Raw genomic sequence first — 17,191 nt, 5'->3', positions numbered from 1 at the left:
TATACAAAGCTACATCACAACATACAAAGCTTCACCCACTTTTTATACAAAGTTACATCACAACATACAAAGCTTCACCACTTTATACAAAAGCTACACTCACATATTAAAGCTTTATCACTTTTATACAAAGCTACATCACAACATACAAAGCTTCATTACTTTATACAAAGCTACATCACAACATACAAAGCTTCATCACTTTATACACAGCTACATGACAACATACAAAGCTACATCACAACATACAAAGCTTCATCACTTTATACAAAGCTACATCACAACATACAAAGCTTCACCACTTTATACACAGCTACATCACTTTATACACAGCTACATCGCTTTATACAAAGCTACATCACAACATACAAAGCTTCATCACTTTATACAAAGCTACATCACTTTATACAAAGCTACATCACAACATACAAAGCTTCACCACTTTATACACAGCTACATCACAACATACAAAGCTACATCGCTTTATACAAAGCTACATCACTACATACAAAGCATACAAAGCTACCTCATTTCATACAAAGCTGCATCACTTCATACAAAGCGTCATCACTACATACAAAGTTACATCACTACATACAAAGCTTCATCACTATATACAAAGCTACATCACGTCATATAAAGCATACAAAACAACATGACTTCATACAAAGCCACATCACTTCATACAAAGATTCATCACTTTATACAAAGCTTCATCACTTTATGCAAAGCTACATCACGTCATACAAAGCATACAACGCTTCGTCGCTTTATACAAAGCTTCATCACTACATACAAAGCTACATCACTACATACAAAGTGTCATCACGTCATACAAAGCATACAAAGCGTCATCACTTCATGCAAAGTTAAATCACTTGATACAAAGCGTCATCACTACATGCAAAGGTACATCACTACATACAAAGCTACATCACTTCATACAAAGCTTCATCACTTTATACAAAGCTACATCACTATATACAAAGCTACATCACGTCATACAAAGCTACATCACGTCATACAAAGCTACATCACGTCATACAAAGATTCATCACTTTATACAAAGCTTCATCACTTTATGCAAAGCTACATCACGTCATACAAAGCATACAACGCTTCGTCGCTTTATACAAAGCTTCATCACTACATAAAAAGCTACATCACTACATACAAAGTGTCATCACGTCATACAAAGCATACAAAGCGTCATCACTTCATGCAAAGTTAAATCACTTGATACAAAGCGTCATCACTACATGCAAAGGTACATCACTACATACAAAGCTACATCACTTCATACAAAGCTTCATCACTTTATACAAAGCTACATCACTATATACAAAGCTACATCACGTCATACAAAGCTACATCACGTCATACAAAGCTACATCACGTCATACAAAGTTTCATCGCTTTTTACATAGCTTCATTACTACATACAAAGCTACATCACGTCATACAAAGCTACATCACTTCATACAAACCTACATCACTACATACAAAGCAACATCACTTGATACAAAGCGTCATCACTATATACAAAGCTACATAATTACATACAAAGCTACATCACTTTATACAAAGCTACATCACGTCATACAAAGCATACAAAGCTACATCACTTCATACAAAGCGTCATCACTACATACAAAGCTTCACCACTTTATACACAGCTACATCACTACACACAAAGCTTCATCATTTTATACAAAGCTACATCACTACATACAAAGCTTCATCGCTTTATACAAAGCTACATCACTACATACAAAGCTTCATCGCTATATACAAAGCTTCATCACTTTATAGAAAGCTGGGGCGGTGTCCCCACATGGGTTCGAATCCCCACATGGGTACAATGTGTGAAGCCCATTTCTGGTGTCCCCCGCCGTGATGTTGCTGGAATATTGCTCAAAGCGGCGTAAAACCAAACTCAGTCAGTCAGTCAGTCAGTCATACAAAGCTACATCACTTTATACTAAGCTATTTCCCTTGGTATAGAGTTATATACGCTATAATTGTTGTGTCGTCTAATACTAGATTCTACTTTGTTTTCAGGTCTTACCTACACCTCCAGTACAGCCGTGAACACGTCATCAGTGACGTCATCGATGATGTCATCAGGTAAGTCTCAGGTTACTACTGGTACACAGAGATGAGAGGACATGAATTATGTTTATTCCCTAAGTGATTTTGTTTGTTTGTTGTTTAACGCCGCGCTAAGTGGTGGCTGTCTGTAAATAATCAAATCTGGACCAGACAACCCAGTGATCGACAAAGCATACAAAGCAACATCACTTGATACAAAGCGTCATCACTATATACAAAGCTACATAATTACATACAAAGCTACATCACTTTATACAAAGCTACATCACGTCATACAAAGCATACAAAGCTTCATCACTTCATACAAAGCGTCATCATTACATACAAAGCTTCACCACTTTATACACAGCTACATCACTACACACAAAGCTTCATCATTTTATACAAAGCTACATCACTACATACAAAGCTTCATCGCTTTATACAAAGCTACATCACTACATACAAAGCTTCATCGCTTTATACAAAGCTTCATCACTTTATACAAGGCTGGGGCGGTGTCCCCACATGGGTTCGAATCCCCACATTCGGGTTCGAATCCCCACATGGGTACAATGTGTGAAGCCCATTTCTGGTGTCCCCTGCCGTGATGTTGCTGGAATATTGCTCAAAGCGGCGTAAAACCAAACTCAGTCAGTCAGTCAGTCAGTCATACAAAGCTACATCACTTTATACTAAGCTATTTCCCTTGGTATAGAGTTATATACGCTATAATTGTTTTTCCGTCTAATACTAGATTCTACTTTGTTTTCAGGTCTTACCTACACCTCCAGTACAGCCGTGAACACGTCATCAGTGACGTCATCGATGGTGTCATCAGGTAAGTCTCAGGTTACTACTGGTACACAGAGATGAGAGGACATGAATTATGTTTATTCCCTAAGTGATTTTGTTTGTTTGTTGTTTAACGCCGCGCTTTGTGGTGGCTGTCTGTAAATAATCAAATCTGATCCAGACAACCCAGTGATCGACACCATGAGAATCGGTCAACTGGGATACGATGACCTGTGTCAATCAAGTCATCGAGTCTGACTACCCGCTCCTTTAGTCGCCTCTAACGACAAGCATGGGTTTGCTGAAGACCAGTTGTAGCCTGCATCTTAACGGTTCCTGGCCACAGTGAAGTGACTGAATGAAGTTGAACGGTAAATCTGTTTGAAAGGGTTTATGGGAGTGTTACGCCATGACAGATGTGTTGGTTGAATTGCAAACACGCACACACGCATAGGCACGTAAGCAGACACATGAACGGATACAAACTAACACATTCAGGCTATCAAAGCCTGTCTGATCACTTGGATCCCAAACGCCCACGTACAGTCTATATGCATACTTGTATTTCGGGAATGTCATTACTACAAAGAAAAGGCGCACTATTTTTCCTGTAAGTTCTTACCGAAATAAATCATAACTCTGAAGAGTTTTTAGAAATTGCTTTATTGATAGTTCCTAACAGGGTCTGGCAATATTTTGACAGTTCGTTGCATGTGTGCTCCCGTACTATTTTCAAATTGTTTTAAGTTGATGCATTGACGCGAGGTCACGGTCATCCTTTTGGACAACGTAGTTCCGTGTTCACGTGTTTCCTCTTATGATCGGGAACAACACCCTTTATTGATTCCTAGTAATAATGTCGGAAACCATTGTATAGATAATCTTTATTAATGACTCTAAATGTTTGGCCTGCATCGGCTACACCAAACGAGGAAACTTTTGTCGTGAATTTGATTTCCATAGATTTCCAACTGTGTATTTTCCTTGTTTCAAAGTTGTGTAGACTCTAAACCTACCCCGTCTCTGGACAGGTGGGCAAGTGTGTAACACTCTGTAACATGTGGCGACATATTTAGCATACGTCACGATCGCGTTGTATTAGGGGTACCCGGCAGTATGTCAGGTGATCGATCTTGGTTAAATATGCTCATGGTACTTCACAAGACAAGGGTGTATCTTATTCATTTCAGAAGTATCTGAGAGTAAACACTGTAGTGAAATATCGATGTATATAGAAGATAATTGTATTAGCTTTCCGTCGCTCATACACAAGGAAGAACTGATATTCGATGAATAATCATTCTAACAAATAACTATCCTTAAAGGTTGCACGTGAGCATGATTGGTTGTACTGGGTGAATGAGAGAGTTCGGCCTAAAGTTGTGAACAGTGGCGATCTGTCAGCTGTTGCTCATGCTGTCAATCACTGTTTTGACAGAAATTCCAGTCTGTTGTCATATAGCTGGATTATCAACACATGTGTGTCGATGGGATGTTGAAACGCTTATCTTTACAACGTATGGTGGGGCACTGGAGAAGCCAAGCTGTTAATATACTGGCGTATATGGCTAATGGTCCAGGTTCGATTCTCTTCAGGAGTATAATAGGTCCTGCCTTTGTTTTATTGTACACTATTCCCAACCCCGGGATGTTATTGGAATAATGGTAATATGATACAGAGTAAAAATCTTACCAAGGACGTCAGTTTTAAACAACAACCATAGACAAATGGAATTAGTTTGGATTAGCAATACTTTGACCCGTGTAATGCGACATTTTGTCAACTTGATGCTATGCTGATGATATGTCATCTAGGATTCGAACTCATGACTGGGGTAAAACCATCAGTAAGCTTGGTCACAAACAGATAATCTATGAAGCTAAACAAGTAGGTGTACGAACCTGTGTTTGAGTCAACTTGGAAGAGGTAGTTGTACGTTCTTTGTACCAGGTACTATTCTGATCAGCACTGAAAACTTGAAACCCGGGATGTTTTGGACTAGGTTTTTAATCATATTAGGTTTAAGACAATAATTTGAGTTGTATGCTGGGCACAGAACATCTTGACATCAAAGGAAAACTCTTTAACAAGGATAACGTTCATGATGACAAGGTACCCTCCCAAAATGAAGTCCACAGCGTGGAGAATAATTCGATTAAGGTTTTCAGTAAGGGTTGTGACCTCATCTAGCGTCTCTTACAGCCACACAACGTCTCTTCGTGGATCTTAGAACGTTAGTAAACACACCCCGAGGACGACGTCGCCATTGCTCAACAAGGTGACGCTGAAGATCTTGCAACGTCTGTGGTGGCGTGACGTGCTGACGAACACGTCGACCAAGCTGGCCCCATTTCGTAGAAGATTCTGCGTAAGAATTGCCATATGCGGTTAAGCGTTGTCATGTTGGAACGTCAGTCCAGGGCCATGTCTCTGCATACATGGAAGCAGGACAGGTTGCAAAACCTGATCCCTGAACTGGGCAGCATTTCAGTTTCCTCGAACGACAACAAGGGGAAACGTCCGAGTGCGCAATATGACCCCCCATTCCATTATGTTTTCGCCACTACATTTGTCCACTTCACGGACGCAGACTTGAGCGTGGCGTTCATCTCGACTGTGGTACACTCGGGCCCTGCCGTCGGCGGATCTCATTGTTTATCGAGATTCGTCGGTGAAGACAACCGAATTCCACTGTCTTTGATTGAACCTGATGTGTCTTGTGGCCCCACCAGTCGGTTGCGGAACAGACGTCAAAACTGATCCATTATTATGTCTTCGGGCGCGAAGTCCAGCGGCACGCAAACGAATTCTTGCGAATCCCTACACCAAACATCTCCATACTTGTGGAAGCTGCAGTAACAAATGTGTTCCGAAGATGACGTAATCGTATTGCTTGATCTTCCCGGAGTGACGTCACACGTGTTGCTCACGGTCGGCAACAGTTCCGGTTTGATGCACTAACATTCTAAGATTAAAAAATGCCTGTCGTGAGCAATTAAAGGCTCTTGCAACAGCGAACGCAGACTGACCAGCGTCAAGCCTCCCCATAACACGTTGACGTTCTTGATTTGAAAGGCGTGGCATTTCCAAACAAAGATAAATATACAAAGTTTAATTTGTTTTGCAGCTCACATTGAATGTGCCTGCTCAGTTTAAGCAAACATGCACCGAATGACCTCATGAATTTCGTGTTTTACATCTTTATATGCTACAAAGTCAAGGTTTGCACGTGAGCGTTTGTAATTTCACGAAATTAAAGCATTCATACTGTTTAATACTGTTCAACAGACTTGTAAATCATTTGATTAAACATAAAAAAGACAAATGTCGAAATTGATCAGTGTCAAGTGTTCAATTTTGTTGGGTATAGATAACTTGTCCATTCACCCCACTGTCTGCATCTGCGTCGCTAACAGTGGTTATGGAGCTGTCACAGATTCCGCTGTAAGGAACCTCTGTGGTGTGGAAGCTTTGCGACATTACATGGTTAATGTCGTTGATGTCAGTCACAGTTATTGTTACCGTGGTGGTGGACGTTCGTGGCCTAGCACCTCCATCGACAGCGAGGACGTTGAAGGTAAAACTGTCAACAGCTGATTTGATTGAAAGGTCTCCCGTAGCTATGGTGATGTCAAAGAAAAGTGCAGCTCTCGCACCTATTGACCACGTCACAGCGGCGTTGACACCGATGTCGTTGTCAGTAGTAGCTATCTAAAGTATGCTTGTACCGACGGTAGCATTCCCGCTCACTGAACCTGTGTACGACGCAGCATCAAGCACAGGATCATTGTCATTAAGGCCACCGTTCGTAGTTATCTCCCTCCGCCATTTACGCCGAAATGAGTGTTTTTTCCTTGTCAGAAGATGACGAATTCATATCCCACAGCTCCATTCGTGCCTGTAATCAATCATCAATGGCGGTCACATAGTTTACAGTAGTGCCCGCCGGGACGTTTTCTCCAATGCTAAAAGCGTAATTAAGATTCTGGAACACGGGATGGTTGTCGACGTCGGTTATTGTTAAAGATACTGTGACGGCGTTGTTCAAAGGGCTGGTTCCGTTGTCTGTAACGGTGACAGTCAATGTGTAGGTTGGAGTTACCTCCCTGTTCAAGGATTTACTGAGCTGCAAGATTCCCGACCTTGCGTCTGATACTTGAATGGTGAAGTCGAAGGTTGGTGTGGTGGCTCTCCGGTGATCACAGAGTTGTTCAGATTAGAATTAGGGTCACCGGAGATTTCGTGGCCGTTACCGTCAAGATGACCGACAGTACAACAGTGGGACTTGACGTATAGAAACTAAGGCAAGATATATTGTTGTTGTCACTGGTAGGGGTGACTACGGAGGGGAAACAACTTTTGCGATAACGATAGTCTATTGCAACATACTATTGCGTCCAACTATTGCAATACTATTGCAATAGCGTTTTTCTCCTTGCGTTGTCTCAGACATCATGTTCCAGATGGATGTGTAGTTTATATAAATAAAACAATCTGAAATAGTTTCAGTCTCCTTTAATAACTGACATGAAACATGAAACCCAGATCAAGTTAACAGTTAAAACATAAACTTATTGTTTTTCACAATTTCAAACTCCGAGTCGCATGCCGTGTTTGCAGCCATGTTTGTTTAAGATGTAACAGGGGTAGATAACTCTATATCAAGAACGAAATCTGGTACTTCCAGATTTCGCGCTGCGCATCTACTAACGGAAGTCAATTACTAAACTATCGTTAGTCACACATACTATCGATGCATCATTGATAGTTTTTCGTTTCTACTTAAATTGCTATCTGAGACTCAACAATTGCAATCCATCCATAGTTCGATGCATCGTTACAGCCATAGTCATTGGCATCTCCAACTGTCACAATCACGGACGTCGTCACCGCCCTTGACGTCGCAGACCCAGCAACATCATCAGCAGCGGTGACAGTAAGGGTATAAGTGTCCACAAGTTCCCTGTTCAGCTGTTTGGCGACGATCTGTCAAGTATTCTCGTCTATAGTGAACCTGCCTTGTGCACCCCGTTGGTGATGCTGTATCGCCGCCGTCTGTCGCCGTCACCTGCACAATGTTGGCACCGATGGCTGAGATTTCAATAATAATAGATGAGAAGGAAGCCGGAGAAAATACAGAGTCGAACTCATTCACACGGAGTTTCTTCCCTTCGCAGTACACATTAACTTACCTGCAGTCTCCAAGAATTTGTATCAAACATCAACATCATAGGAAACTACTAACCTCTTAAAGATATGAGCTGATGTGTGGACGCTCTGTGTGTACGTTCTGAGCATAACATGGAGGATCTAGCAACATACAGGGCTAGAATCGGGACTTTTTGTCCCCTCCCCGGCACCCGTCATGTCAGCCACATTGACAGGTACACGCCATACACAATTTGTCTGTACAGCTCCAATATGCCGCATCGCAATATTCTATGCAATTGCTGCTCTCTGTACAGTTATCTGTCAGAATTACTTATCAGTTTTCCGGTGGATAGTTTTGGCTGCTGCCGACTGGATGGGTGAGCGGAGTTGTAGTCCTATCCTCCATCAAGCCTCCAAACGACTCCTGACTGAACGTATCAGACACCACCGGAAAATGAAGGCCACCACAATCGCCCTCACCAATGGACACCAGTCATACTTCCCTATTAACGTCTTGTTGTTTTTGTTAACTATTTTACTGTATATAAATTTCAACCTGTTTCAGTCTGACTCATACTTGCTTGACAACGCTACAAGAATCTGTATCGAAACGTCGCATCATCCGAATAAAGAAGTTGTTCATCCGTAAACTTTTGTCCTTATCTAACATCTATAATGGTTATGGTTCCCATCGCCAGAAGTAAATGAAGCGTTGGTAAAATTGTCAGTTGTCTCCCTTTATTGTTTAAATACCGCTGTCTGATTTGTGTGCACTTTAGAACATTCAGTGCTAAAGATTCTGATATAGTATTATCTGTCATAACTTTCTTAAGTTTATCTACATTACATAAATTACTTGCACAAATACTTGGTAAAAACTTCTTGTTATACAATAGCATGAAGTAAATAAACCACATAAAGTGTTAAAGATTCTGAGATAGTATTAACTGTCATAACTTATCTTCAGTTGGTCTACATTCCACAAATTACTTGTACAAACAGTAGGTAAAAACGTGTTTCTCAACTTGTTATACAAATGACATGAAGTAATAAAGTGCACTTCGTCTTTAACTGAAGATAATTTCAACTTCGAGTCACAATGCATATCATTAACAATTACAATGATTAAGTTTCACCATCACCAAAAGTATATGAAGCGGTCGTAGAATTGTCAGTTGTCTCCCTTTGCTGTCCAACATAGTGTTATCTGTCATAACTTTCTTCAATTTGTCTACTTTACATAAATTGCCTATACAAACACTTGGTAAAAACTTTTTTCGCAACCTGTTATACAAATGACATGAAGGTTTTTTTTCGTTTTTTTTCATGTTTTCATTGTTCCCAGGGGTACATAGTTTGTAAGACGGAATTCGAGATCACACACACACAAAAAAATCACATTTTAGGGTTTTGACACACAGGGTTTAAAATTATGTACCGAACATAGAGTATAAGTTTATTGTTCAGTTGGGAATATAGATCGCCATTTTGTGTCATGATTTTGAAGGCTGTTACTTTTAATTGCAATGAACTTTTCCACATTGAAAATTTCTCTCAGAACAACCAGGAGCCTTTGAAGGTCAAATGACATGAAGTTGATAAAGTGCACTCCGTCTTCAACTTCAGATACATTCAAATTATCAAAACAATATTTACATAATTTGTCCTCTCTGGCAACTCCTCCCCATCGACCTGTTTCAACGGCCAAACTATGATTCCCACATCTGAATCTGCTAAGAACAATTAATAAATGGAAACTATGCGATTAATGATAGAGTAATTAGCCCTAAACCCAGCTTTTTATTCACTAATTATATCATGCACTTCAAATCATACTTGAAGGCGCCTATTCATAATAGACATATATATCTTACAAGTGGAATCTGTAAGTGAAATGACTTTATACTTATTTGGACCATTTTACAACCTGACTTAAATAAAGGGTAAATAATGCTATCACCACAAGAGTTGGAAAACCTACCATTATCAATAATAGAATTAGAAAGCTAGGAGTAAGTAAAAGAGTAAGTTATGGAACAATAAGATGTCTACAAGCTTTCAAAAACTGTTTCAGGTTTGTAGTTATGCCTTTTCTATGCAAATGTTTTAATAAGTAATTAGAAAAAAGGCGTTTTCTCAAACAGTAGGTCGTGTTCTATAATAATTCCATTGCATAAAAAATGGTGACCTGAGTGACCCGGACAACTTTACTAAAGGGGTATTTTATGATGAGCATTCTAGAAAAAGTATTTACAACAATATCAAATAACAGAATTTCTAAATGGACGAACATGCGTTATACAATTCCTGAATTTCAAGCTGGCTTCAGAAAAAATATTCTACCTCAGATCATATATTAACCTTTATGTACTTATCCAAAAGGAGATACGACAAAAGCGTAAATTGTATGTAGCATTTGTAGATTTCAAAAAAAGCTTTTAATTCAGTTAGCTCTAAGGTATGGAAATGCCAACTGAAAGTTTTGCCAATGGGGGAAAATGTCTGCTATTATAATAGTTGACATATTGTAATGTGAGGTCATATGTTCGCAACAGATAAAGAAATTTCTTTGATAGTCTTTTTGGCTGTATTTTGAGTCCTATCGTATTTTCATTTTTCATTAATAAATCATGTATTGAAATAGATTGAAATGGTAAACAGGCTATCCAAATGTTTCCGGACCAAATAGAAGCTTTCGTGTTATTTTTTGCAAGACGATGTCATTTTAGTGCCAGATACTGTTGTTGGTATTCAAAGACAACTACATATTCTAAATGCATACACAAAAGAATGAAAATTATCAGTGAATCTAGAAAAAACTAAAATTGTGATCTGAAATAGCGCTGAAAGAAAGGTGGTTATTTGATGGCCAGTTAGTCAGTTTAGTGGATCATTGTTCACATTTAGGAATCTGAAAGTTGAAAAAATGTGCCCAAGATTGATTATTGTGTGGAAAGAAAGCTTTAATAAGTGTAATGTTTATTGTCCACAAAGTTGGAACAATATAACCTAATATGTTCCTTAAGCTCTTTGATACCCAGATGCAACCAATTGTGTTATATGGCTCGGAAGTATGGGGATTTCAGCCGCATGACTGTTTGAAGAAGGTCCACTTTTTAGCATGTAAGCAATTCCTTTGTGTTCGATCTTCTACACCAAATTGTATGGTATATGGTGAATGTGGTAGAACCCCATTATATATCAATTCCCAAATTAGATGTTTATGTACGAACAACGTCTCCCAAAATTAGTTAAAACATGCTTTTACATTTTAGATGTCAAGGGAAAAGTTACATGGGTATCGTACATAAGGAATATTCCATTTTCCCATGATTATGGTTTTATATGGTTATGTCAGTCAGTTGGAAGTGAAGACATGCTTATTGAAAAATTTAGAACTCAGTCTGTAAAATATGTTTTACCAAGAATGGTATTCCACTTTAGAAGATAGCTCACGATATGTTCATTACAAAACTTTCAAGACCTTACCTTAACCATAAATATATTTATCAATACTCACTGCGGAAAATTTAAGGACACATTTTATAAAATATCGGCTGGGTTTATTAGACCTTTTTGTCAATGAAAGAAGAAAACTTCAAAACGAATCTGTCAATCATGCGAAATAGAAACAGAAAATGAAATTCACTTTGTGTTTGTCTGTCCATTACATAGTGACCTTCATATGAAATACATTAAGATTATGTGATACGGATGCCGCCGATGAAAGTGTTCGTGTATATTTTATCGACTAAGAACGAATCTCTTATATTAAATCTTCCACTATATATTTAGCATGCATTAGTTAAAAGAAATGAGCAGTTACTGTTTGAAGAACGTGTAACTAGCTGCGTGTAGTACACATACATATATGTAAGATAGTTTCTTCTAAACCACCTTGACCTGACTTGAATGACGAACCCCTTGACTGTAACATCGACAGACCTGGACGGGACGTCGTTGTCGACCACGTTTACAGTCAGTGTAAACCTAGTCGGGCCGTTGTCCTTGAAAGCTATAAAAAACAGTACACACATCCGTGACTTGTAACGTGTATATTGAATGCTGTATAAGTAGCTACAGAAGTCAGACGTGAAAACTAAGAGTGACATAGTGAGGAGATAATTAACTTTAGCGTTATCGTCTCCTCGTTTTTTTATCCCATTTTTATAAACCAAAAGATTCATAGTTTTTTAATGATTTTCATATTAACTGAAGAGTCACAATAATTATAATTCTGTGAGTGAGTTTGGTTTTATGTCGCTTTTAGCATGATTCCAGTTATATTACGGCAGGGGACAACAGAAATGGGCTTCACACATAGTACCCATGTGGGGAATCGAACCCGGGTCTTCGGCGTGACGAGCGATTACTTTAACCACTAGGCTACCCCACCGAACCAATACATCTGTGAATATTGTACGGTATTTCTTACGTGCTGTTGTAGCGTTAATGGCGAAGAAGCCAGGTTTGTCACTGCTACTGATGGTGTATGTCAGGGTGTCGGGGGTGTCCGTGTTGGTACACGTTATGGTCGTCACCTACAACATACGATCGGATGATGAGGATTCCGTCAGGTCTAGCAGAGCTGGGGTCATTTCCCTGAGAGATGTTCCTTTCTTTACATATGTTTGGTAAGGACACATTATTAATGATAACTGGGGCTGAGTTCTCTGAATTTGTGGTTTACACCGAAAAAGACTTGTACATTGAGCGTATTTTCCCAGACATTGAATACATGGCATGTATGCTAGAAAAGCTATGAACATGCAAAACCATTTCTGGACATGTAAATTGTACAAGAATTGAATGTGTTAACTACCAAGTGCTTTTGGATATTCATTGTTCACTATCCTATTTAAAACAATGTCTCCTTCTTGTTATGAAAGATCTTGAAATTAGCTATATAACTTTAAAATGTTTTAAATTGATTATAATAGCCTAATGGTTTTGGTTTGCTAATACTATTAGCTTCATCTGAAAATATGCAATTACGACTTTGCCATAATTGACTGCCCACAACTGAGCTTTTCCATGTTATACTTACATGATTCATCAGTCTGCAGCTGTGTACCTTGATTCTGTTCTACAGACCCTTCCTGAGGGACATTTATCTATCTCTTTGAAACAGTTCTCTGAAATAACAATTTTTTTTAGAAAAATAGTTATTTGTAGTAAATATGTGGCAATATTGTATTATCATATTTTTTGTAAATCTAAATTAGGTAAATTTATGAAGTAAGTAGTTTACCCTTATAGCCTGTTGTCACTTTACTTATGTATAGATCTCATTTATTTTTGACAGATTATTCATCTTACACAATGGTTTAATCTTTTTCTTTTGTTATTTTAGATTTGTTAGTTTTATTTACGGGGATATTTTGTTATCGCACTTGTTTCTGTATAATTTGTTACAGATCAATCTTCTTTACAATCTTATTTAATAATTTATCATAATTACACAACTTTGAGGTCAACCATTTCAGGTGTACTTTATATCAGTCACAATTAAGTTTTGTGTTGTTATTTTTATGCTTTATATTTATATGTTGTTGTTATCGCTCTTGTTTTATAATCACATGGTTATACGTTTTGGGGATGCATGAAATAAGTTGATAATTTTTCTTCATTATCCAAATTTTGGGATTAAATACAGTCATCATACACTGACAAGTGATCACAAAATAAAAATAGATGAGGTACTATTCTTTTGTTGTGTTGTTTCTTACATACTGATGTTTGTCACATTAATAAACTCTTTTTCCAATAATTATAGTAAAGTTTGCAATATGAGCACAAAAACATCAAAACAACTCTTAATAGGCATTGTATTCTTGAAATGTTAAACTGTTTACATACACTTTTTTTTTTTTAAATATACTAGTACCTTAGAGATGAATCACAGGTATCCAGACAGATCCTCTTTGGTGGTGGCCAGGTTGGTGTCGAATTTCCCCCAATAGGAATAGGGTATGGGAACTCTGCTGTTGGTCTTGAAATGCTGTCAAAACAGTACATTGATTATCAAAGTCTTCAGACATTTAACACTAATCACATGTATATAAAGTGAGCAAAGTCAAAAATTGATTTTTGATAATATGAAATCACAATATCTGCTGGCAGTACCACAATCTGACAATTTGGGCATTTTTCTTATTGATTATAAAAAGTCATTGTGAAGTGTACTACTGAGTTCAGTATTAATTCACTACAGGTTATGATTATGATAAAATTAAAAAAAAAAAATAATATGAAAAAATAATAAATATTTACACTATGCAGTAGGCTTAAATATGCAGTAGATCTATTGTATGCACGTAATAGATAATTCCAGTACACGTAATTTAATTCCAGTAGACAGATAACTTCACTGAAATCTTCCCCTTTTGACAATTATTTCACGGGTTAATGAATCAATAATTAAATGTACCTTTGAACACACATATTTGTGTTTGTGGATGTTGATATTCAGCTGATGATGGGGTCTTCCACAAGCGCGAATCCATCGCAAACTCGTTTCCAAACGGAACTTGGGTTTTGAAAAAGGAATGAAAATTGCATTCCAAAGCCTCTCAGGATATCTCTCATCAGAATCGCAAGTCCCCCATGCACATCGTTTCCCCATTATCACTACAAACGGCAAGCTACTTTGCAGGGTCAAATGTCCTAACAACCGAAAGCTTGGGGGACCTAATGACGCCTTATCAACAAGCTATCCCGCGGTGACGGAAAGACGCGATCTGATTGGTTGACGGGCGATCGGTCGGAACTATGCATAACGTCTGATCATTTAGCTTCTGCTTTGTTTTCAGATATTACCTACGCCTCCAGTACAGCCGTGATGATGTCATCAGTGACGTCATCGATGATGTCATCGGGTAAGTCCCGCGTTACTACTAGTACACAAAGATGATATGACGTTAACCACTTTTACGCCCTTGATGAAGTGATTGTTTTAGTGGAACGGTACATATGTCTGAAAGGTTTTATGGGAATTTTCTGCCATGACATGTGGGTTGAATTGCACACACGCACACACACGCACACACACGCACGTAAGCAGACACGTACGCATGCATACTAACAAATTCACATAAATTGACAGAATGTATCTGTCCTGCTTATCACTTTTGTGTATTTAAGCATTGATGTTTACATAGTTTGTATGCTCTGCTTGCTCTTCTGTAACATATTTTGTAGCTTGTCTTTAACGCATAGATCCAGCAAGGACTATTGAGAAGCAAGTCTGTCTGTAATAATGAAAGTGCGTCGTAAACATTCACTACAGTACGTGAAAATGATTTTAAATATACCTTATGTAATTATAGCTTCCAGACTATAAACGGGACTTTAAGCAATGATTTATATGCATTTGGGGGCAATTTTTGAAGCCACAAGTTAAATACTATCTTCTAACGAATCATTATAACTACAAGGATCGTCTTTTAGTTGATTCGGTAAAAAAATTCTGTTTGGGTCGGGTGCACAAGCGGCGCAAGGATATATGCAGTTTCACTGCCAGCCCGCGACCTGTTACTCCTCGGGGACCTTCGCCAAATCCCGGACGTCGAAAGAATCAACTGATCGTATTTTAGCAATGCTTCTAAATATTTATTAATATAAAATAGAAGATCTGAGTTAATAAAGAACATTTCAAACTGTGTTTCTCAATTTAGAACCTTGACCTTGCACACAAGGGTTTCACGTTGAATAATAACACGGAACATTGCTAGGGGGAGTTTGCTTCTCTCACAATAAACAGCACATGGGGAAGGTCTTACTTTCACGATTCACTTAAAGAGAAGTAATAATCTTGGACTTTGAGCCATGGCAATTTATCTTACATAATGTGCGTGATAGCATTACATTGTCTATCAAAGCCTGTCTGATCACTCCGAAGAGAAATCAGATTTTGTCTGTATCTCAAGCCCCCACGTACAATCTATGTGTATGTATATTGGATTTCGGAGGATGTCAGTACTACAGAGAAAAAGCGCACTTTTTGGACTGTTAGTTCTTACCGAAATAAATCTTAACTCTGAAGAGTTTTTAAGATTGTTTTATTGATAGTTCCTGACAGGGTCTGGCAATATTTTGGCTACTGCACGGACATCGTGCGGCGTCCGAGCGAGGCTGAGCGGAGATCGGTTTACCATATTCATCTTGTTGTCTTGGACCTCTCTCATGAACTGAGACAAACTGCTTGGGATTGCCAATGGTACCCATGGTGAAAATGGGTTGGTCCATCGCAAGGTTGCTGCACGGCCATCTTCCCGTGGCATGACCGCACAATGTCATCCGTGCGATTTCATGGGCACAGCACGGTGATGGTGCGGTAGCAGTACGATGGCCGTGCGGATATCCCACGGACGCTGTACGAGTTTTTTGAAGTGCGGTGCTCGTGCAGTGCCCGTGCGATGCCACCTTCGGGCTTACGATTTTTTCAAATTTGTCAAAATCATAGAGGCTACGGCGACTGTAGAATACTGAGGCTGATTGTACGACAGCGGCCTGCCGTCGCAAGGCGACCGTAAGCAAATGATGGTACGGGCAGTCTGCGGGCGCCGTAGACCCATCCCAAGCCAAATGTGAACCAGGCAATAGCTGATGCACTGACGGTCATCCTTTTTGAGAAAGTAGTTCCGTGTCGCACGTGTTTCCTCTTATGATCGAGGACAACACCCTTTATTGATTCCACGTCATAATGCCGGAAATGCACCAGATAGATATTAATCATTATTTATGACTCTAAACGTCTGTGCAACGTCGGGTACACCAAACGAGGAAACTTTTGTCGTGAATTTGATTTCCATCGATAAACTTCTAACTGGGTACTTTCCTTGTTTCAAAGTTGTGTGGACTCTAAACCTACCCTGTTCCTGGAGTGAGTGAGTGAGTGAGTTTTAGTTTTACGCCGCTTTTAGCAATATTCCAGCAATATCACGGCGGGGGACACCAGAATATGGACTTAACACATTGTGCCCATGTGGGGAATCGAACCCGGGTTTTCGGCGTGACGAGCGAACGCCTTAACCACTAGGCTACCCCACCGCCCCGTTCCTGGACAGGTGGGCAAGCGTGTAACACTCTGTAACATGTGGCGACATATTTAGCATACGTCACGATCGCGTTGTATTAGGGGTACCCGGCAGT

General features: G+C 39.1%; 1 protein-coding gene across 3 annotated transcripts in view; it reads left to right on the top strand.

Moving 5' to 3' along the window:
- The window catches only part of LOC124288599 (receptor-type tyrosine-protein phosphatase alpha-like), a 70,146-nt gene that overhangs the window by 21,978 nt on the left and 30,977 nt on the right, over window positions 1-17,191 (top strand). Inside the window, exons 2-4 of one of the 3 annotated variants that reach the window (XM_046725151.1) lie at window positions 2,062-2,127; window positions 2,867-2,932; window positions 14,851-14,916. In XM_046725151.1, coding sequence (XP_046581107.1) covers window positions 2,062-2,127; window positions 2,867-2,932; window positions 14,851-14,916 — 198 coding nt within the window. Of the gene's footprint in view, window positions 1-2,061; window positions 2,128-2,866; window positions 2,933-14,832; window positions 14,917-17,191 lie in introns of all 3 variants that reach the window. The other 2 variants (XM_046725150.1, XM_046725152.1) reach the window with 2 other exon arrangements.

This window comes from Haliotis rubra, unplaced genomic scaffold (genome assembly GCF_003918875.1).
Source record: "Haliotis rubra isolate DU_JTF1 unplaced genomic scaffold, ASM391887v1 Scf420, whole genome shotgun sequence".
NCBI classification, from domain to species: domain Eukaryota; kingdom Metazoa; phylum Mollusca; class Gastropoda; order Lepetellida; family Haliotidae; genus Haliotis; species Haliotis rubra.
The sequence above is the reverse complement of the archived record's forward strand: the minus strand, read 5'-3'. Positions and strand labels throughout refer to the sequence as shown.